Genomic DNA, 24,284 nt, shown 5'->3' on the forward strand with positions numbered 1-24,284 from the left:
CATCATTTCACTGAAATAATAATAATTCAAAATGAGTATGTTAGGTCTGCAAACCCTATATCTCATATATTATTATTATATGTCATACAAACCCTATATGTCATAATGTTCCTCATAGCTGATTAGTAATCATATTAATATAGCACCAGTGCCTACTATAATACAAATTTCTTCCTCAATTATTTCCATTAAAGCTGCCACTGTGCTAATTTATTTAGAATAGATTCTCATTTGTTTTTGTTTTAATTTATTTATTCCTAGAGCTTGATATGAAGGCCTTACAGTGTCTTTTGGAGGCCTTATGAATCAAAGGTCATTACAAGCCTGGGCTATACATACAATGACATCTGCTGTCTTTCAAATTCATGTTGCACATGTTTAAGCATTTAATGGGTTGTGTAATTGGTATGCATTGTCCTGTGTTTGCTAATTGTGTCATTTTAGGTCAAAGATCATTTGTTCAATTTTTTTTTGCATTCACTTGGTCTAAAGAGAATTAGTTATTATTGTAAAATAATGGGCAGTTTGCCTTTTGCCTTCATCAGTCTAAGAGCACTGGCCACTTAGGATTCACACTGTAATTAAGGTGTTGTTGAAGTTAAAAAATATTGCACTCTGGAGAATAATTAAACTTAGTGGACTAATGACCTGCTGTTTGGTTAGAAATAACTGATGACGTAATACTGTCTTGTTGTTTGCAATAATATAAAGTATTGTCAATAAAAACTTGAAAACAGAACTAATATTTAATAAATCTAACATGTAATATATTAGAAGTTATTAATATTACAGCATGTTCTGGATTTCCATTAAGCACCATGAACATGTAACATTATATTATCAAATGGTTGTTACATATGTTAGCTATATTACCAGCTTATAAATTAGGCTGTATTCATGTAAATATTGTATTTCCTGAATTTCCAGAATGATAAAAACGTAGGAAACACTTCAGGTTTACCTGACAATATGACCACTGGGACATTATAGGGGTTGTAATCACAAAATATACTCAAGGACTAATTTGTGTCCTCTGCTCCCCTCCCACACAAAGGGACAGTCCCTGAGGACAAGTGGCTGTACATGTTTTGAGAGGCTTTCAGCTGGACTTCTGACTTAAGCAGGTGTGAAACACGTTCATCAGTGCAGTATTTTCCTTGGGGAATGTAAACGTCATCAATTTTAGCACAACAGGTCTAACGTGACATTCTTAGGCCTTATGTCTGTTGTTTATTATTGTGACATTGCATCAGACACAAGGAAAAGGTTGAATCTGGTGTGGGGTTCTTTTGTCAATGTATTAAGAGGGATTAAAGAAAAGGGAAAAGATGTTAATGTGCACTGGTCACAAAAATATTTAACTCTTGATGCCAGTAAACAAAAGAAAAAACTTGGAAACTAACTCTGTGAGGAGCTTGGTATGTTCTCGTTTCCTCTCACAGTTCAATTAAAATTGCCGGTCCAGACTTCCCTGGGTTCCTAAGCAAAATTCTGATAAGGGGCCCTTCTACCCGAACTCTGTGAACCAAAATGTGACAATATTTCCAAAAGTTACAAACTAACATAACACATACAATACTGTTATTTATTGTATCAACTCCTTTAGGCTCATTCAAACTGGCTCCCCCACATTTCCTTAAATAATTTATTTTAAACATAGGTGACTATTTGTACTATTATCTGAATACTCCATGGAAATAATTTAATGTGTTGTACATATGAATTATCAAAATTCTGGTTCATTTTTGGTGTCAATTACTGTCCACGGTAAAACCTGAACTAGGCTACAACTAAAGCTTGAGAGACTGGATAACCATTTTCTTGTTTTAACATGATACGAGTGTAATCATGCTTCATATCCATCAATTGCTAGACTCATCCTCACAGAGGTTACTGATTTAAAGTTCCAGAGTTTCGTTTCGTGCTTGAGTTTTATGTGAATATGACCGCATTTAAAGATACAGATGTAGAGTTTAAGGTGGAATAACTGTAACAAACCAAGACGTAACACTTGAATTTAACTCCAATAAGGTTTTAATATGGAACAGAAAAATCACGTAAGCAGCTGGTGAACAGCAGTTTTTCACTTTCATTCTGCATTTTTCTCAGTTGCGTTTCTCTCAGTCTCGCTTTCGCTTCCAGAAGTTTCTCGCTATTGATTTTTGATGGGGTCGGGATCTAGACAGTCATTGGCTGCTGAAGTTAAGCCCCACCCACACCACAGATTCTGCACACCCCGCTACGTCAGCAAGAGCGCAACAATCTTACCCTGATTGGAAAAAGACCAACTGGCAAACACAGGTAAGCCATATCAACTATTTTTACCGATGATGTCTTGTAGTAATGCACTGTTCGTCATAGAAGCTTAGAGTCATTTTCCAATCAAGGTTGATTGGATGGGCTGGGTGAGCAGGGCTTAACTTCAGCGGCCAATGACTGTCTATATCCTGACCAAATTTTAAATGTATATTATTTATATTGTATCTGTCTTTAAAAAGTTTTAATTCTGAATTTGTGGATAAAGTCACTCGCCTGTTTTCCAAGACTCATTTTTGTTAATTTCCTCTCACAAGTTTTGGATTTTGAAATTTTGTGGCCAGCAGGGTAACAAGTTAGTGCTAGGTGGCACTGTTGTTTTTGTGGAGGTGTGGGGCCCATTCTCAACTCTCTGACTTTTTAATAGTCCTTGGAAATTAAGGGTAAATCCATTCATTCTTTCATTATCTGTAACTACCAGTTCAGGGTTGCAGTGGGTCCGGAGCCTACCCAAAATCATTGGGTCCAAGGCGTGATCACACTTGGGAGGGGGCCCCAGTCCTTCACAGGGCTAAGGGTACATTTTTTCCCTACCTTGCTTTTGAGTGTTGTGCCATTGGTTACAGGGCATAGTGGTTAAACACCCCCCCCCCCACCCACATGAAATGGGACAGCCCATCCAGGGCATGATATATATCAGAAAACAAATACAAAAGTGCAGTGCTTGAGCAGCGATCTGCTAACAGTCATCAGTGTTATCAGAGAAGTGCTTTTGGACTTTAATTTAGTTAAACTTAGGGTAACAATCATATAATATTACCCATTCCTCTCTGTGATATAAAACTGAAATCAGCTGCTTATTCTGCAGCTATTTTGTTAGAAACTTCCATTTCTATCTTAAAAGTTGCAGTAGCCACTGTCACCATTTAAGGTAGCCCCACATTTCAAAACAACAACAGAGCCACCTAGCGTTAGCTTGTTCCCCTACTGGCCACATTTCCTAATTTTTCCACAAATGCACTTTTAACACTTAATATATAATAAATGCATTTAACTGTAACATATAACTTTAAAAAAATATGCAATGAAAATTTAAACAAATGCATTGATTTCTGCATAAAATTATGATACATTTATAAATACCGAAATATTTATTCATATATTTAACTGTATTCTTACAAATTGCAGACCATTAGACACAGACTGTGTTATTAATTTGTAAACGATGAAACATCTTGGTGATTTATGTGTAATTGGTGGAATATAATTTATACATCTGTCAAGTATTTTGAGACTTATCTCTCTCCATAACCAAACAGTGACCAGAGTTGGGGTTGGAACCCACAGCCACAGGACCCTGGAGCTTGTCACTGCAACACCGCCTATGAACCACTGTGCCATTAAAATGGCATTGTTTATTAAGTATAATATCTGAGCTGTCCTTTAAATGTTCTCACATATTTTTATTTGTTTATTAATTTTTAATTTTAAGTTTAATTAAAGTTGCAAATGCATATACAGTTTTACCATGACATTATTTGATGGAAAGAAAAAACCCAGAAAGCATACTCCATTTTTTTTTTCACATGGTTAACAAATGATGTCTTGATATTTGGCCACATTGTGACTAGCTCACCAGTGGGACTAATTAAAGTGTCCGTCTTTATGTTAGAAGATCTGTGCAATGTTGTCCACTGAGAGTTATGGTGGACACACTTCTCTTCTGAGACAGAAGAACAACGGCTTCTTACAAACATGTTCATTAAAGCAAAATTGCATCATTTGGGGACATGTTATGTACCACTAGGTCTCTAGGCCTGTGCAAGAGAAGATGAATAATGGTAGCAACTTCTACAACCCTTAATATTAAATTATTGTGAAATAAGTTAGATTAATATGAACTGAAAATATTCAGGTTATATTTGATCTGAACTAAACTGAGAATTTTACCCCTACTTTTCAAGTATTAATTTGCCCATCGGAACTGAGTTACAGGGGGTAGTATTTAACATATCCCCCTACAAAATGGGGAGACCCTTCAAGAGACTGATATGTATCAGAACACAAATGAACACTGTGCTTCTAATACAGAATAATACAAAAAATGACTCCTAACATGTTTATTAAAGCATTATTACATAATCTGGGGACATGATGTATGCCACTAGGTTCCTTGCATTATCCTGATGTGTCAGAGGAATGAGCATTTCTTTATTCATGAAGCGTATTAGGTAGTATTTAGTATTTATATGTGAAGCGCACTCTGGCTTTATACTCAAACTCATTCTGACTTTTTTCTTGGTGTGTCTCTGGAATAAATGTTTTCTTAAAAGCAGCTTATGTGGCTGCATAAATTCTATGTACAGTTCATAATGTCTGTAATGAACTAAAAGTAAAAGTACATTTATGGCAGAAAGGAAATGTAATGACATTTGATACTTGTTGATATAAAAACCATTATATTCTATATAATTTAACTGCCTGTCAGTTTTACTGAAGGGCTTATGTGGGTGTAATGAAGAGGTTTTCCTACACTAAATTGCTACTAAAAATATAAATTACTACTTTCACATTATAACAATAACAATTAATTTCACATTATAATGTATATGGCATAGTTCATATCATTCATATATCAGGGCAAGCATAATCATTATTCATTGTCTGTAACCACTTATCCAGTTCAGGACCATGGTGGGTCTGGAGCCTACCCAGAATCAATGGGTGCAAGACGGGAACACACCCTGGATGGGGTGCCAGTCTGTCACAGGGCATCATCATCATTTGTTCATATCTATGGACACATTTGAACAGTCAGTCCACCCACCGACACATTTTTGGACTGTGGGAGGTAACCAGAGCACACAGAGGAAACCTAATTTTCAAATTTCTCACAGAACCTTGAAACTATGTGACAGCACCATTATCTGTTGTACCATTTTGCAGAATAAAGAAAACAGAATGAAGTTGATCAATTATTAGAAAATATTTATTAAATTAAAATAAATTCAATTTAAAATGTATTTTAAAATCTACATTCCGCATACCTGTCATAGGACATTACTGTTAAATGCCTTTCCCTCTAGGATCAATAAAGTATTTCTGATTAGGCATTACTGCCTAATGCCCAATGTGTGCTCATTAATCAATGGCATTTGTCCACAAATGTTGGCTCTTAACCAGTTGTGTTCCTTCTGCCTCAAAGGCAGTGCTGCATCCAGAACCACTTTGAGTAGTCCTTTTTCACACGCAAAAAGGCATCTGTTTTTAAGACAACAGCGAGAACTCAAAATATTGAAAAGGAGGAACTTTTAGGATATTGCTCTGTTCCTGCTCCATAGTTGGGTAAAACTGACTTATTTTTGCTGTTTTGAATGACTTAAGGTGAAATGTCTCCAATTTCAGAAGATGGCTAACTTCATGAGTAACCACAATTTACTCAATTTTACAATAACCACAAACCGAAAGTGCTTTTAGGCTATACAACTCAAGTTACAAATGAGTTTCTGAAAACAGTGAATAGGACCTTATAGAGAAGTTAAACTTCAGCCTTCTATAAACAAGTCATTTTTTTCCCTCAAACATACCATTCCACTTTAAATTATGCAGAGCTTCTGAACATAAACAAACCAGAGAGAACTGCAGTTCCCCACAATCATAGATGTTGCCTTTAAAGTAAAGTTCAAGAGTATAAAAAAATTACAGATTCTTGTTTTTTTGTCACAATGTTTGAAAATGTAGTTTTGTATCACAAAAGTTGTTCCAGCTCCCTGGCATTTTGATTTTCTATAAAGATTTGGACATTACTCTATTAGGAGGTATTTGTATGTGGATGTGGGCACCTATTATGACTATGCACTTACACCATAATAAATGTTTTTCTGATCCTTCATTACACTAAATTTCGATAAAATTTGGTATCAAAAGGGTTACTTTACACCAAGCAACAACTTAGTGTAATGAATATTTTATGAATGCTTTTCCCTAAATATGTATTTATATCAATTGTTTAGTGTTCCATTGTTTTGTTCCATTAAGTCTCAACCTTATCCAAGGGCAAGCTTTGTTTTAATGAACATGGTAAACAGATAGCATTGTCATGGTCACATTTCTGTATTACTGATTCAAGCAAGTACTATTATTTATTGACAAGCAATTAATTACCATGGTTTTATTTAAAATACACACAAAGCGCTCCATAAATAGTGATATTAATAGGATTTATTATTTATACAAGGTATTATTAAAATGTGTTGGATGGGTAAAGCAGTGTTTGTGTGGCTTGTTCCATGACCCTGAAACGGAAGACAGCACCCCCCAAATAAACATGGCATTATCCCAGAAAGAAGGATCATACAGGATCTAATACTGTGATACTCACTGAAACCACATTGTGAGAGCAGAGATTTTGCAGTAGTCAGCAGGCGTGCTAAAATATCCCTAATAAATATATAACACTTTTAACCCAACTAAATACAAGGTGTTCCTTCCTTTGCAGGAGCTAATAGCATAACATAAATTAAAAATGATATGTTTAATTAGTTCATTCCAAAAAGGAGGACTGTTAAACCTCTGTCCAGGTGTTGCACCAGACAGAGGACTGAGAGCTGAAAGCCCAGATTCTCTGTCTTAAATCTGGAAATCTAGCTATCTTAACCAATTTTAAACTTGGCGCCTGTAGTGTGGCCGGATCACTTAATTCTTGGCTCCAGTATGGATAAATATTATCACTTATCAAAAACGAGAAAAGGTATAAGCAAGATCTAAAAATTAGCATATATTATACTATAGGTCTTTCCCTCATGAACAGTTAAGGACTCAGGATATATTTATTCAAAACTCTCCCAGTTATTGTGTTTACTATAAATTATTCAGCTATATACTGTAGTATAAAATGCAACTACTATAACGACTGAGGGCAATTGACATATGGGCCGACGTATCTATGTAGGCTTTTTTTGGATGTCAGCAACTAATTATTAGTGCCTTTGTGTTAACTCAAAACAACAAACAAATGGGACACGGCCAGGAGTCCTTGGTGACCTCTGTTTGTGACCTTACACTATATAAACCAAATGTTTATGTTCACCATTTCAAGGATCATCCTATATTTCCTGCAGTCTGTTTGAACTGCATTAGGGTATGTTAATGATTCCTTGCTTTGATACTTGAGAAATACATTAATAAGAATTAGTGTAAGGGTTTAATTTTGTTTTTTCTTCTTTTCGATTGAGGAAAATGATTTTAAACTTTTTCATCTGAAGTACAATGGAAAATGAAACCATTCTCTTTTTCTCCATGTTTGAAAACCTGGGCTATTTGCGACACTTATATTTCATTCTGGGGTTGATCTTGTACTGTACTATATTATTCTTAAATGCCAACATTGTTCTTGTCATATTTCTGGAACCCACTTTGCATCAGCCTATGTATATTCTGATTTCGTGTTTATCAATCAATGCTCTTTATGGCACTGTTGGATTTTTTCCAAGATTATTAAATGACTTGTTATCATATTCACACACAATTTCCCGCCCTGCCTGCCATCTACAGACTTTTGTGATTTACACTTATGCATCATGTGAATTCACTATCTTAATGTTAATGGCATATGACAGATTTGTTGCTATAAGTAAGCCATTGCAATACAACAGCATTATTGCACCAAGGGTGCTTATTGTTATGATTGCTTTAGTCTGGATTTATCCAATGTTTTCTATTGGTGCTGGCATCATTTTGACTTCCAGACTACGGCTGTGTGGTAATGACATAAGAAAACTGTACTGCAACAACTGGATTATTGCAAAGCTCTCCTGTGAAAATGCTACAGTTGACAACATCTATGGCTTTCTTGTGCTCGTAACAACAGTTTTGATTCCATTGAGTTTTATCATGTATTCCTATGTCAAGATTCTTATTATTTGTCAGAAATGTTCAAAAGAGTTAAAGAAAAAAGCCTATCACACTTGTCTTCCTCATCTGGTGACTTTTGTGAATTACTCAGTTACTATCATTTGTGAAATGACCTTCACCCGTTTTGAGAACTTACATCCAGCTGTAGCTGTTGTTCTCTCACTAGAGTTTCTGATAATACCTCCTCTCTTAAACCCTCTGGTGTATGGCTTAAATTTTCCTGATATTCGCAGAAAAATTCTGCATTATTACCAAGTATCTAAATAATCCGTTTTTCCCATGATGTACACTGAACTTGTTTTATCTATCTTGAGCATTATGTCTTTTAACATACTTTTTTTTTATATAAAGTAACATGGTTCACTACATTTAGGTTATTTCACATTTGTAAAAGTTTTTTTTCATGTTCTGAAAGAACCACATGTTACTGTATAATGGCAAACGATTTTTCACAATACAAGATAGTATTTCATTTTATTATATTTTAAATATTTTTTTAAAAATTCCCTCAGCTTCAGGAGACTGTCTGTGAGGAGTTTGTTGTGTTCTTCTTGTGATTTTGTGGGTTTTCCCCCACAGTCCAAAGACACAAGTTGGTAGGTGGATTAGCTATGTAAAAGTGTCTATAAGTGTGAGTGAATGTGTGACTGTGTGGTGTCCTGTGCTGGACAGGTGCTCTGTCCAGGGCGTGTTCCTGCTTTGAACCCAGTGATTCTGGGCAGACACCAGAGCCACCAAGACCCTGAACAGGAAAATAGTTATAGACAATGAATAAATGTATGGTTAAGATTAAATTTGAAGTCCTTATTCTATAAGTATGTTGCATTTTACTTTGTTGTATTACCATGTTTTTAGGGTTCCTTTTCCGTTGCTTTTTATTGACTCACTTTCTCTGATGGAAATACAGATTAGTGCTTATGTGTTTGATTTTAATATAGGTGAGACATCCAATTTTTGGAATTTAGGCATGTTAATCTTTTTTTAAAATGTTCTTACTGCTAGATACTCTACATGTTTATTTTTTCACATATATTATACTGAATTTGATTTATGTATAAATAAAAAACCTGCAATTAATTAAAAAATTGCTTACACAAGGTACATTTTAAAATGTTCTTTAATTTTTATTCAAAGTGAAATAATACTGGTGTATATATATATATATATATATATATATATATATATATATATATATAAAAGCTTTAAATGTATCACTCAATAAATCGATATGGGTTTAGCGGTGTATTGTAATGATGATACTCATGTTCAATTGTATCCAGTACATAATCAAATAATATATTTCAAATATATATTAAAGACTGATTCATCTAAGCAGTTGTGCTTCAGCTAAACTTTTCATTTAAAATATTCATCCACTATAGATTGAATTTGTTGTGTTTCATATCTATATTAGTGTAATTGTATATTTTACAGACATTAACTATGCTAAACCAGTGCAAGACCACTGAAGACAAGATTATAAGGCAGTAGTCCATATGTATTTGCAGCATAAAGTGGTTAAAGTCTTTTTGCTTATAAGTGCGCACAGTAATTCCACTTGGACTGTGTAATATTTATGTGCAAAACATCAGGGCTGTTTTAACATTCAGCAGTTCATTTAAAATTCAGCAGTCTGACTGCTCATGCAACAAAACTGTTCATGAGACTCAAAGACATTGCAGTGATCCATCTTGATGCTGCAAGCCATCCTTTTACCCATTCCTTAGTTGGAAAATACAGTTAAGTGCAGTCATTTCTACCTGTTGCATTGATTTTCTGTCTGAAACAAATAGTGACGCTGTATGTCAGGATGCTCTGTGATTACAGTTATATACACAAAAGTGTAGAAAACTATTATGCATTCTGCGGCTTCCTCAGAGGTGCTGAGTCACATTTTCCTATGCTACATTCTAGCAAAGCAAAATACTCAAATTTTTGTAACTGTTCTAACAAATTATGAAACAGAACTAAGCAAACAATATATTGCACATATATTCCTTCTAAACACATTTCTGGCAGTCAGAGCAGCAGCCTCCAACCTCTAGGCAGAGCTTTTATGATGCCATATTTGAAAGTCTCTGCCCAATTTGTGCTAATCAATCACTTACATCCCTGTCTGTTGGCATGTAACCAATGTCTTCAGTCTCAAAGGCAGCGCTGCCTCCAGAACCATTTTGAGTAGTAATTTTGCACATGAGCCATCAAGACACTGTGCAGGCTAGCTGTGGCTCCATAATGGTGTGGGTGTGTTCTCATGGCATGGTTGGGTCCACTGATTCACCCACATCATTGACTGGTGGCTATTTTATTTTACTGCTTGGTGACCATTTGCAGCTCTTTGTGGGGCATTGTGTGTACCCCCACAATCATGGAATATTCCAGCAAGATAATGGACCATGCCATCAGGCCCAGCTTGTCTTGAATTGGTATTTGGAGCATCCTGGAGAGTTCTGATGAATAGTGTGGCTTGCACATTTATCTGACATAACTGGCACCTGAGACCCTGCATCTAATCATACCATGTAGCTGTGTGTGGTTATCTAGCCCTCATGGCTCCACATCCATCCAGATATCTTCTGTCCACTTCCGGTATCATCCCCACTTCAAGTTGCTGCACTTCACAGGCCTAGAAGGGTCGTAGTTCCTGTCCCATGACATTCAGCCTCTGTGGGCGGTAAACCCTTTTATGACATATTCCTGTAAATACATGACACTATTGGTTGAGGATTATACATTTTTTCAGCTGAGCCTGTCCCAAAAAAGACTGGCTCTGGAGAGCTATTTAAAGCTGAGAAGAACATAATAAAAAACACCACTCCATCCATGTTTTCATTAGAGGACAATGATTTTCATGCAAAGACATGGTAGAGATGGTACAACTGAATAACTTATTTACTTGCTCTTTGAAAGAAATATTATGTGTTGGGCTGATATGGAATGCATCTGAATACTAAAATAATATCTATTTATTCATCTACATCAAAGGTTTTACTGATTCTCATTTTTATTAAAAGCTGGTTGATGGATTGTAAATTATGACACTCTCAGATAATAAACACATTTACTTTCCTGCTTAATTAAGATACGGGTTATATGGTAATAATCTCAAATGACACTAGTCTTTAATTAACTCTAAGAACTTCTTTCCATTACAAATTCTGTTCATTATGAAGAACTTTAGTAGTATTTCAGAGTTCACACTCTCTGGATTCAATGAATTAATTGAGAACAGATATGTGTTTTTTTCTTTGACTGTTCTGTCCTATCATATTATCTTGTTTTGTAACATCACTGTCATTTTTTCCATCGTTTCAAAAAGGGGCCTTCATGAACCTATGTATATTTTTCTGTGTAATTTGTGTGTAAATGCACTTTATGGAACTGCTGCTTTTTACCCTAAATTCATGTACGACTTATTGTCCCAGCTTCATGTGATATCATATACTGGGTGTTTAATTCAGATATTTGTCATTTATTCCTCTGCTTTGTGTGACTTCTCAACTTTAACAGTAATGGCATATGACAGGTATGTGGCAATATGTAAACCATTAGAGTACCACTCTGAAATGACAAATCATAAAATTATAAAATGTATCCTCTTTTCTTGGCTAGCACCATTATTTTGCGTAGCTCTCCTGGTCTTATTAACATCAAGATTAACTTTGTGTGGTTCACGTATTGAGAAGCTATATTGTGAGAACTGGGCAGTGGTTAAACTGGCCTGTAGTTCCACCACAGTAAATAATGTGATTGGATACATAATTATGATAGTATATGTTGGGCATGCAGTACTGATTGCTTGCTCCTATATACAATTGATAGAAACATGCAGTAGGTCAAGAGAGGGAAAATATAGATTCATGCAGACTTGTATGCCACACCTTCTTACGTTGCTTAATGTTTCAATTGCTTTGCTATTTGATGTGCTTTACAGTCGATATGGTTCAAATTCTTTACCTCAAGGTCTACGACATTTCTTGGCACTGGATTTCCTACTGATACCTCCCATTTTTAACCCTCTTATTTATGGTCTATCACTGACTAAAATACGGAAACAAGTTATGAGAATGTTTTTCAGTAACATTGTTGTTGTTTTCTGAACAGAATATTTTTGTGGAAGACAACATGCAGAAAATCTATTTTGTGGTAAACATAGCAGAATTTGACCCAAGCATAAAGAAATAAACCAGTTGTGTTACTTAGTCTATACAGGATTGTAGGGTCTGCTGCCAGTTACTGTAACCATGCACTGCAATACCACATTGTTTTTTTTTAGTTCTGAAAAAAATGAAAAAGTAACACACAACACACACAATTGTCAGAATCTCCTAGTGAGCACTGCTAGAGCCATACTCAGTAATGTACACATTTATCTTATCACCCAGACACTGTCTATGAAAAAAAATGCATACTCCCCATTTTGCAAGTCATTGGATTGGGATTGAAACCAGAGAGAGGGAATTTAGACATTCATTCAAAAAAAAATACACAAACAGGTTATGAAATATAGCTTGGAATTAGTTACTGAACAGCATTACATATGATATGAATTCATAAGGGGAGCTAATCAAAAATAAAAAACCCAGGAAAAAGACTGGACAGGGGATTGGACCAACAGAGAGACCTAACTGAGACAGTGAAAGTGATATATATGGTGACAGGGAACAAAGCAGAGTCAATGCCAAGTGCCGGGCAGTCACTAAGGACAGGATCCAGTAATGACCTGAGTCTGCCTGGTTCAAAACTAGACTAGAAACTGGAGGTGGAGTTTACACCACTTAGACACTAGACATGGACCAAAGCCACATGGCAATCAGGAATATCTGACTGTGAACCAGCACATTGTCAGTGGTCTCTCTCTCTCTCTCTCTCTCTCTCTCTCTCTCTCTCTCTCTCTCTCTCTCATCCATTCATTCAATCATTTCCTGTAACTGCTTCCTGTTCAGTGTCACTGTGACCACAGAATCTACCCACAATCACTGGAGGCAAGGAAGGAACACATCCTGGGCAGAGTGCAGACATGGGAAGAACACACCAAACTCCTCACAGACTATGACCCTACCTTTTGCCCACTGTTTCTTGGTAGGCTCCGTATCCACTGAGACCCTGAACAGGATGAAGCTGCTACCGAAAAATGAGCAGCGAATATTGTCAACATTGTTCCAGCTATGTCGAATAAAATTACACATTGAAACGTTTCAATATTTGTAACATTTCTATTGTTTGTAATTGTTTGTTATTAATTAAAATAGTGGTATGAGGAAAAAGAGAGATAACTATAACAGTTCTTTTACTTGCAAATATGCTAGAAAAGAAACATAAATAAATAAATGAAATGATTTTGTTGGAAATGTGTCTTCTAAAGAGTATACAAAGAGCATGTGTAAAATTTCATTTACCACATCACGTCCCTTCTATAATGTTCATCATTTATATATCAAAGGCTTCTCTGCTTTGTGTAATAACAGAAGGCATCATCAGAGGATTAAACTTATAATTTAGTTACAAACATCATAAATGTTGGTATACGTGGCTATTTATCTGGCTTAGTGAGTGAAGCTGGCTAAGTGTCAGTCACATAGCTTCAGGGTCCTCCCTGTTATTCTCCCTGTGGCTGGATGGGTTTCCTCCCATGTTTTCAAAGCACAAGTTGGCAGGTGGATTTGCCATTCAATGTGTCCATAGGTGTCAGTGATTGTGTGAGCGTGTGGTGCCCTTTTATGGACTGGAGTCCTGTCCAGGGTGCCTTCCCGACATGGCCCAATGATTCCTGTTAGGCTGCACACCCATTGCGACCCTGAACTGGATGAGCGATTACAGACTATGAATGAATAAATGAATGAATGAATGAATTAATGGCTGTCATGAAGTGAACAGTGTCCATATTTATTGACTTTAGTCTAATTCATACTGACATCAGTTAAAATCACTTACTTAAAAGTATTTTGTTCAGAATAATCATTTGCTATCAGCATTTCCATAGACGGGGCGGCACGGTGGCGCAGCAGGTAATGTTTACTAAATTTAGGTTATTTCACATTTGTAAAAGATTTTTATGATCTGAAAGGACCACATGTTACTGTATAATGGCACACAAATTTTCACAACACAAGATAGTATTTAATTTTATTATATTTTAAATATTTTTTTTAAAATATTCCCTCTTTTTTTCTTGGGGGTGGTACATTGGTGCAAAAGTAGTGTCTGCTTCAGGAGACTGTCTGTGAGGAGTTTATTGTGTTCTTCTTGTGATTTTGTGGGTTTTCCCCCACAGTCCAAAGACACACGTTGGTAGGTGGATTAGCTATGTAAAAGTGTCTATAAGTGTGAGTGAATGTGTGAGTGTATGGTGTCCTGTGCTGGACAGGTGCTCTGTCCAGGGTGTGTTCCTGCCTTGAACCCAGTGATTCCGGGCAGACTCCAGAGCCACCAAGACCCTGAACAGGACAAATAGTTATAGACAATGAATAAATGTATGGTTAAGATTAAATTTGAAGTCCTCATGGTATAAGTATTTGTAAGCATTATATTGTATTTTACTTTGTTGTATTACCAGTTTTTAGGGTTCCTTTTCCGGTGCTTTTTATTGACTCACTTTTTCTGATGGAAATACAGATTAGTGTTTATGTGTTTGATTTAATTTAATTTAATTTTGATTTAATACTGAATTTGATTTATGTATAAATAAATAACCTGCAATGAATTAAAAAATTGCTTATACAAGGTACATTTTAAAATGTTCTTTAATTTTTATTCAAAGTGAAATAATATATATATATATATAATTATAATATATAAAAGCTTTAAATGTATCATTCAATAAATTGATATGGGTTAAGTGGTGTATTGTAATGATGATACTCATTTTCAGTTGTATCCAGTACATAAGCAAATAATATATTTCAAATATATATTAAAGACTGTTTCATCTAAGCAGTTGTGCTTCAGCTAAACTTTTCATTTAAAATATTCATCCTCTATAGATTGAATTTTTTGTGATTCATATCTATATTAGTGTAATTGTAGATTTTACAGACATTAACTATGCTAAACCAGTGCAAGACCACTGAAGACAAGATTATAAGGCAGTATTCCATAAGTATTTGCAGCATAAAGTGGTTAAAGTCTTTGTGATTATAAGTGCGCACAGTAATTCCACTTCAAATGGACTGTGTAATATTTATGTGCAAAAGATCAGGGCTGTTTTAAGTTGAGTATTGACAGTACATCCAGCAAATAAATTCAGCAGTCTGACTGCTCATGCAACAAAACTGTTCATGAGACTCAAAGACATTGCAGTGATCCATCTTGATGCTGCAAGCCGTCCTTTTACACAGTTCTGTGTAGGGTTCCTTAGTTGGAAAATACAGTTAAGTGCAGTCATTTTTACCTGTTGCATTGTTTTTCTGTCTGAAACAGACAGGTTTCCATACCAGATAGTGACGCTGTATGTCAGGATGCTGTGTGATTACAGTTATATACACAAATGTGCAGAAAACTATTATGCATTCTGCGGCTTCCTCAGAGATGATGAGTCACATTATCCTATGTGTTACTTAGTGGCGATTGCTCTAAGACTGCAAGGGAAGCTCAGCTTCCCCTAAAATGTTCCCCTAAAATAAGTGATCAAATATATACTGTTGTGTGTACATGTCATTGAATAAATATGGACTACAACGCGCTCAACTTTTGTTCAGAATCAGCTTCTTATCACTGGTAAAGACGCGGCTTTCCTCTCAATCATTCCCACAGTTTCACAGTGATTTAAACAGTCTGGATGCTGAGCGTCCACAGAGTTCAATAGCGAAGCAGCGAAGTGCAGCGAAACGAGACAAGTCATTGGATAAATGCTGGGCTTTGTCCCGCCCATCGGATGCTCAGCGTCTCTGGGGGTCTATGGGGCAGTGGGCTAATTCTATGGCGAATTGAGCGAATCAGCAATCCTTTGGTGTAAAGATCCGTGGGAGCACAGGTGGACGCACTTCACATGGGCCAAGGCTGTTTAAGCAGCCTAGCTCTGCTGGCCATTGAGAGGACACTAGTCAAGTCTCTGGAAAAGACGCCTTGTTGGTACGACAGGGTCAAAGATAATTTTCTTGAAAAGGAACGGAGGGTAGAATTTACGTATAAATAAACCGACACATTTTATGATGTAGGCCAAAATTGAGCTTCCCCTCCTTGAAAGACCAGCATCCGCCACTGCTGTTACGCCCCTTTTGGGCTTCAGAGTCTAGGGTGATAGCAGTAAGGGAAACGTAACAAAATGTGCAAGTGGAAAAGAGAAGCCAGCCAAAAGCTAGAGACCAAGTTGTTCAGGGACTACAAACATTACTTAAATACAAAAGCTCATACCACAATAAGAGGTAGACAAACCTTAGGAGGAAGGAACATGGACAGTACTATTCATTCATTCATTATCTGTAACCGCTTATCCAATTCAGGGTCGCGGTGTGTCCAGAGCCTACCTGGAATCATTGGGCGCAAGGCGGGAATACACCCTGGAGGGGGCAACACAGACACACATTCACTCACACCTACGGACACTTTTTGAGTTGCCAATCCACCTACCAACGTGTGTTTTTGGACTGTGGGAGGAAACCGGAGCACCTGGAGGACACCCACACAGACATGGGGAGAACACGTCAACTCCTCACAGACAGTCACCCAGAGCGGGAATTGAACCCACAACCTCCAGGTCCTTGGAGCTGTGTGACTGCGACACTACCTGCTGCACAACCGTGCCGCCCTGTCAATATACTCTATAACTATATTCTATAAAGAATCCTAGGGAGACAGAAACAAACTGACAGGCCTAGGACAAGGGTTCAAACACAACATCGATAACCCCAAGACAAAACAAACTAACATGAATACCATAAAACACACACAAGGCCATACAACCAGACAGAGTCAAACAATGGCCAACCATTGTAAGCTGTCATGGCTGGTTGGGATGGGCTGGAGCTGGAAGGGTTGCCAGGTCAATGAAGAGTGACAGTCCAGTCTACCTATGTGAATAAAGGAAAAGAGAAAAAAAGAAAGAACCAAGAAAGAAAACAAGATACACACATGCACAAAATTGTTACATGTAACATGCCCACCTCAAAAAACAAACATATGCAATAAGTTTGTAATAGGAGGGAGGATATTATTACCTGCATGTATGCTAACAAAGATTACGTACAGATTATATACGAGATAATGCATCAGCTAAAACATTTTCCGAACCCCTCTTATGTTTTGTAACTAGATTGTATTCCTGTAGCATCAGAGACCACCTCATCAAACGTTGGTTGTGATTATATGTACGTGTCAGAGGATTATGGTCAATATAAACTGTAATAGGCAATGAACTAGAACCAACTGTAGTGTATGTTGGTCATACACCGTGATACCTCTGTGAATATATATTTAATATATATATTTATATTTGTGTTTATAGCGTTGACCTTATTCAAACTCTTATAATTACTGATTATTTGACTAATGATAGCAATTAAAGTTTATAATTGGCTTAAACAATTAAAACGTTACTAATTAGTTTGAGAATGAATAATATTCAAGCTAAGTGAGTTCTTCAGGATTTTCAGGAATTTTAATGAACAAACTGTACACACTGTAATTTCAAATAATGAAAGTTTTATTAATAAGAGGAAAGATATTTAATTAACATAGCATAACCTTGTAATCTCACGGCATCACCGCAGGGGAAACCGATTTGACCTTAACGATACGCTAGGCACTCTGGCTTGTGACTAAAATGTGGCTAACTGAGGTTTGATTAAGTGTAAATTTATAAAGGGACTTGATTAAGCATCAGCTCATGGAGAACGTGAGAATTCAGCTTGCTTACTCGTTTGCCGTTCACCGAGCCGTCGCATCCTGCTGTTTTAACCTCCGTCCTCTGGGGGTTGTTTCTCGTCGTTCCCGCGTCGTGAAAGACAGGCCCGCTTGTGAGGGAGATTCCCTCCCGATTGAGTCAGGCACTCTCGGCCTCAGGCGCGGCGGCGTCGATCGAGAGTTCCCCTTTTCTGAGAATTGCAGGCGTGGCTGGTTCTCCGGAGTGGAGTGGCTTCTTCAGAGTAGTCGCCTAGCTGCTCGGTTCTCCAGAAGGAATGCTCTTAGAAGTCGGTTTATAACGCTAATATATATATATATATATATATATATATATATATATATATATATATATATATATATATACTAACAGCAACACACATCATTTCATTAGAGGGTGGACGTTCATCCGAGGACAACAGAGAGTGACATTAATACATAATGTTTATGCACATTAATCAGACTTTGATTTCATTTCCGTTATTGTTTGGGCGACCCCGAGCGAGGCGTAGTTTCACCAGTGTCCATTTGGGGTCGCTGTTGGTCCATGCCGTTGGTTCCGTGCGGATGGTTAATGAGAGGTCAAACCGAGTTCACCCCTGCTAACCATTTGTTGATCCCTTCAAGCGATAATGACGAGACCCTTAGGCGCCACGTCATAAAGAGGGGGCAGTAAAACTCCCCACTCTGTTTGAAGTCTCTGTTTCATAAAAACTTGTTATCTTTAGTTCCTGAGGAGAGGAGGGGGCCGGGGGCCAGGTGTCGCTGGAAAGTGTCCTTGATGTAGATCAGGTGTGTGCGTGTGTGTGGGGGGCTGCAGGGTCTTTGCACCCCGCGGTTTGTGGAATGTGACTTGGTCACAGACGGAAGGTCCTCTTCAGAATGGAAAAGTTTTAATTCAAAACTTTTCATTTCTTCATTTTGATCTCGTTATCTCGTTGTCCGGTCCATACTCCACTACACAACATAAACTTCAAAATGTTGTAAAGACAACAGTAGAGCTAAAGTCTCTTTCTCAATGGTAGAATAATTTAGTTGATGTTTGTTAAACTTGTGAGAGAAGTAACATGCCGGATGATCTATACCTGAAACATCCTCCTGTATCAGTACATCTCCAGCTCCCACAGCACTAGCATCCACATCTAGTTTAAATGGCTTTAGGAAATTAGGAGCAGCCAAAACATGGGTATTACAGAGAAGAGCTTTTACATTTTCAAATGCATGTTGACAACCAGAATCCCATGTAAAAGATTGAGAGGGGCTGAGCAAGGAAGTCAGTGGTTCAACTACGGTTGAAACATTTTTACAGAAAGTACGATAATAACCAGTCATACCAAGGAACCGGCGTAGTTCCTGCCTAGAAAAAGGAGTAGGATACATTAATATAGCTGAAACTTACATGACCTTGACCAACTACCTTAACAAGATAGGTCACGGTGGCCTGAGGAAATTGAAATGTAGCTGGTGCATTCTTAAGACCAAATGGCATCATTTTGTACTGTACAAAAGCATCTGCCGTTACAAACGCAGAGATGTCTGAAGCACGAGCAGTCAGAGGAACTTACCAATATCCCTTTAGCAAATCCAGTTTACTAACAAATTTAGCAGAACCCACATTACCAATGCAGTCATCTATCTGGGGTAACGGAAAAGAATCAGAGATTGTGACAGAATTTATACGCCTATATTCTGTGCACAATCAGTATGACCCATCAGGCTTAGGAACGAGGAGACAAGGAGAACTCCAAGGAATACAACTTGGTTTTGCCAAACCATGCTCTAACAAATAGTCAACCTCCTTCTTCATGGCAGCTCTCTTCACAGAATTAAGACAATAAGCATGTTGTTTAATTGGTGTGGTGGTAGTAACCTGGATATCATGTTTTAATACATTTGTCTGGGAAGGAACATCAGCAAATATGGAAGGAAATCTACAGATTAGTTCCTCAAGATCTATTCTTTGCAAATCTGGTAAGTGACCAAATATGGATGCCAGGTTCTGTAGCATTTCTGAATTGGCAAGTCGACAAAATATCTATGGAGAGTCTTGTAATATTAACCCATGTGCATTATCAGTTTCAGGGCTACCAGCTACTGTACCAACAGGAACAAGGGTGTCAATAGGTATCTTACCATCAGCAGCAGGACTAACACAAGAATGATAAGTTTTCAACATGTTGACATGACAAACATGTTTCCTAAGTTTTTGATCAGGTGTTTGAATAACATAATCTGCACTACTAAGTCAAGCTTTATGCAGGTGCTCTCGAAAGATAATCTAATATGTTCTGTGACTGATTATTTTCATTTAAAAATGTTTCTTTAAGAACCTTCAAATGACCATGCACAGAGTGAGTAAATACAAGCTGAGCAGGGCTAAACCATAATGGGTCCTGAACAGCCCCACACACAGCAAAGAGCACAAGGGGCACCCCTTCATTCCAGTCTTTCCCTTTATCCAAGCAATATTTACAAAGCATAGACTTTAAGGACTAGTGAAACCTTTCTAAAGCACCTTGTGACTCAAGATGATATGGACTTGAAACCTGGTGAGCAATATTCAGAGTTGCCATAACTTGTGAAAACAGTTTGGAGAGAAAATTAGGACCTTGGTCAGTCTGTACACTCCTCGGCAGACCAAAAGTTGTAAAATACTTTATCAAAGCTTTGATGATAATTGGGGCAGTTATTCTCCATAAAAAGGGATAGCTTCAGGAAAACGTGTTGCTTCACACATTATTGTCAATAAGCATTGATTTCCAGACCTGGTTTTTGGTAAGGGACCTACACAATCAAGTAATATTCTTTCAAATGGTTCCCCAATCACTGGAATAGGACAAAGAGGAACAGGAGGAATAACCTGATTAAGAGCACTGACAAACGTCAAGAACGGCAAAAGTCTGCTACATCCTTTCTAAGTCCAGGCCAGAAAAAATGTTTAAGTATACGAACATACATTTTGGTAATACCTTAATGACCGGACCAAGGGTGATCATGTGCCAATTGAAGCACATGCTGTCAGAAAACATTGGGTATCACAATTTGATAAACACAAGTGGCCTCAGAATTTATATAAGGTAACCATTTCCTCATTAACACATTATGATCTAAGAAAATAACACTTGTTTATCTCGTGTTTCTGTAGACAAGGCAGTAAAACATTTCCTCAAACTAGGGTCAGCCTTTTGGGATGTTACAAGCTGGTCACGACTAATGGTCAAATTACCCATCCCCTGATCCCCAGTCTTTTTATTATGCACAAAGACTTTAGATTGTTCCATTGGACATTGGGAAGCAGTATAGCAAGATGAATCAACTAGGTCAACCATGTCCTCCAACAGTTTTGATCTAGCATGTGTCGCAACACAAGCAAGGAAAACCATAGGATGATCTTCTAGTACCCCAGAAAGTGCCAACACATTACTGTCAGAGGGCTTATCTGTGACCTCTAGTACTGGAAGTATACTACCTCCCGCCATGTCATTACCCATGATAAATGTAACCCCTTCCATGGGTAAAGAAAGACAGACACCCACCCTGTATTCGCCAGTGGCGAGACTGGAAGTCAAATAAACATGGTGCAAAGGAACCTTAATATACTGCATAGCAATGCCCCGACAGAACACATATGAACCAAAAAATGACTGTTAAGTGAAAGGCAACAGTCCTGCTAATACAAATGACTGTGAGGCACCAGTATCACGAAGAATAGTTATGGGTGACTGGCTTTCCCCCGACCCAGCAAACGAAATATAACCCTGAATAATAAAAGGCTGATAACTAGGATCTGGAATGGTAGTTGCAATTTCAGGATAAATCAAAGAATGTGTATCTACGGCGGCACGGTGTCGCAGCAGGTAGTGTCGCAGTCACACAGCTCCAGGGGCCTGGAGGTTGTGGGTTCGATTCCCGCTCCGGGTGACTGTCTGTGAGGAGTTGGTGTGTTCTCCCCGTGTCTGCGTGGGTTTCCTCCGGGTGCTCCGGTTTCCCACAGTCCAAAAACACACATTGCAGGTGGATTGGCGACTCGAAAGTGTCCGTAGGTGTGAGTGTGTGAGTGAATGTGAGTGTGTCTGTGTTGCCCTGTGAAGGACTGGCGTCCCCTCCAGGGTGTATTCCCGCCTTGCCCCTGATGATTCCAGGTAGGCTCTGGACCCCCCGCGACCCTAAATTGGATAAGCGGTTACAGATAATGGATGGATGTGTATCTACCAATTCCACACTTAGATTCTGACTAATGTAGGATGTTTGCTTTTCTTGGTTAAGTTTTAAGTTGTGGCATGTGGCTAATAAATGGCCCGGTTTATGACAGTAAAAACACTCATCTGAGGCTCGACCGGATTGGACCTGAAATGACTCAAAATGAAAGTTTGAAATGAGCTCTTTTTGTGTAGGTGAAATTTCTGTCTGTATGCTTCAGGCACAAATTCATATACATGTAGAATTGATGCTTTAACAACATCACTTTGCAAGCTATCCTGTAATAGCAGAGATGAACATACCTCCTGAGCCTTGCCTAATAACTTGCACTGTAACAAAAGGGACCACACATCTTTTGGCCAATTTAAAGCCATAGCTATACGCTCAAAAACACCAAAATATGTATCCACCTCTGTTTCCCTAAAAGGCGGTACTAAGGCAATGTGTTAACTTGCATCAAATGTTGGAGAGTTGACAGAAGAAATGGGAGGAGCGGAAGCAGAATCCAATGAAACAACAGCTGGAGAAGACGCCAGAGTGGGAGGAGGACACGGTTGTCCGGCTGGATCATGGAAGGAGGAGCAATCTTCATTCCTCCTATCTCCAACTCCCTTAGACGGACCTCCCGGGCAACCTCTAGCTGCATCTTCCGGATAGCCAAATGTAAATCCAGTTCAGCATGACGTGCCTGGGCCTTTTCCTGAGTCTCTAATTGGAGACAAGTAATGCACACTTTAGCATGTGCTTCAGCATAAGACCCAACAGTAGATGGAGAATAAGGGTCAAAACAAGGTAATGTCACCCTTACTTCTCCCTCTAGCTGGTCTTGCTCCTCAGACTCAATAACAGGGGTGGGAACCTGTGCTTGAAGGCTTTCAAACACCTCTAACTCCCTTAATGCTGCAATGAGTTTACCCCTTGTGTCCTTTACTAAAATACGGAAACAAGTTATGAGAATATTTTTCAGTAACATTGTTGTTGTCTGAACAGAATATTTTTGTGGAAGACAACATGCAGAAAATCTATTTTGTGGTAAACATACCAGAATTTGACCCAAGCATAATGAGATAAGCCAGCTGTGTTACTTAGTCTATACAGGATTGTATGGTCTGCTGCCAGTTACTGTAACCATGCACTGCAATACCACATTGTTTTTTTTAGTTTTGAAGAAAACTGAAAATGTAACACACAACACACGCAATTGTCAGGATCTCCTAGTGAGCACTGCTAGAGCCATACTCAGTAATGTACACATTTATCTTATCACCCAGACACTGTCTATGAAAAACAATGCATTGTTACGCCCCTACTTTTGGGCTTCAGGGTCTAGGGTGATAGTAGTAAGGGAAACGTAACAAAATGTGCAAGTGGAAAAGAGAAGCCAGCCAAAAGCAAGAGACCAACTTGGTCAGGGACTACAAACATTACATTAATACAAAAGATCATACCACAATAATACATAACAGGTAGACAAACATTAGGAGCGAGGAACATGGACAGTACCAAAGAAATAAAAATAACAAAACAAGACTAACACCTAAGCTATGTCAATATACTCTATAAGTATATTCTACAAAGAAAGTACAAGGGGTGGTACCTGCCCTCTACTCTGGTGCATCTATACAATACGGAAACTACGTGTGCACCATGTAAGTGTGCGCACATCTAGCTTGTTCTCAGCCTCAGAAACAAACTGACAACCTGACAGGACTAGAACAAAGGTTCAAACACAACAACATCAATAACCCCAAGACAAACCAAACTAACATGAATACCATAAAACACACACAAGGCCATACATCCAGACAGATGGCTGCCTTTCTGACTTCCTGGTGCAGCTTAAAACTTCTAAGCCCCATCCTTTTAGGAGCAGTAAGTCTACCTATGTGAATAAAGGAAAAGGGAAAAAAAAGTAAGAACCAGGAAAGAAAACAAGATAAACACATGCACAAAATTGTTACATGTAACACTATGCTACATTCTAGCAAAGCAAAATACTGAAATTTTTGTAACTGTTCTAACAAATTATGAAACAGAACTAAGCAAACAATATATTGCACATATATTTCTTCTAAACA

General features: G+C 37.8%; 2 protein-coding genes across 2 annotated transcripts; both read left to right on the forward strand.

Moving 5' to 3' along the window:
• The first annotated feature begins 7,524 nt into the window (after positions 1-7,524).
• LOC136665331 (olfactory receptor 51L1-like) lies at positions 7,525-8,436 on the forward strand. Its single transcript, XM_066642910.1, has one exon. It carries the CDS (start codon positions 7,525-7,527, stop codon positions 8,434-8,436), a length of 912 nt encoding a protein of 303 aa, XP_066499007.1.
• Positions 8,437-11,330: 2,894 nt separating this feature from the next.
• LOC136669215 (olfactory receptor 6N1-like) lies at positions 11,331-12,269 on the forward strand. Its single transcript, XM_066646793.1, has one exon. The coding sequence runs from the start codon at positions 11,337-11,339 to the stop codon at positions 12,267-12,269; it is 933 nt and encodes a 310-aa protein (XP_066502890.1). The 5' UTR covers positions 11,331-11,336.
• Positions 12,270-24,284: the final 12,015 nt, after the last annotated feature.

Source organism: Hoplias malabaricus, chromosome 1 (assembly GCF_029633855.1).
Source record: "Hoplias malabaricus isolate fHopMal1 chromosome 1, fHopMal1.hap1, whole genome shotgun sequence".
Classification (NCBI taxonomy): Eukaryota; Metazoa; Chordata; class Actinopteri; order Characiformes; family Erythrinidae; genus Hoplias; species Hoplias malabaricus.

Coding starts and splice junctions, on each gene's coding strand:
- LOC136665331 (XM_066642910.1), top strand. CDS start 7,525: ATGGAAAATGAAACCATTCTCTTTTTCTCCATGTTTGAAAACCTGGGC.
- LOC136669215 (XM_066646793.1), top strand. CDS start 11,337: ATGAAGAACTTTAGTAGTATTTCAGAGTTCACACTCTCTGGATTCAAT.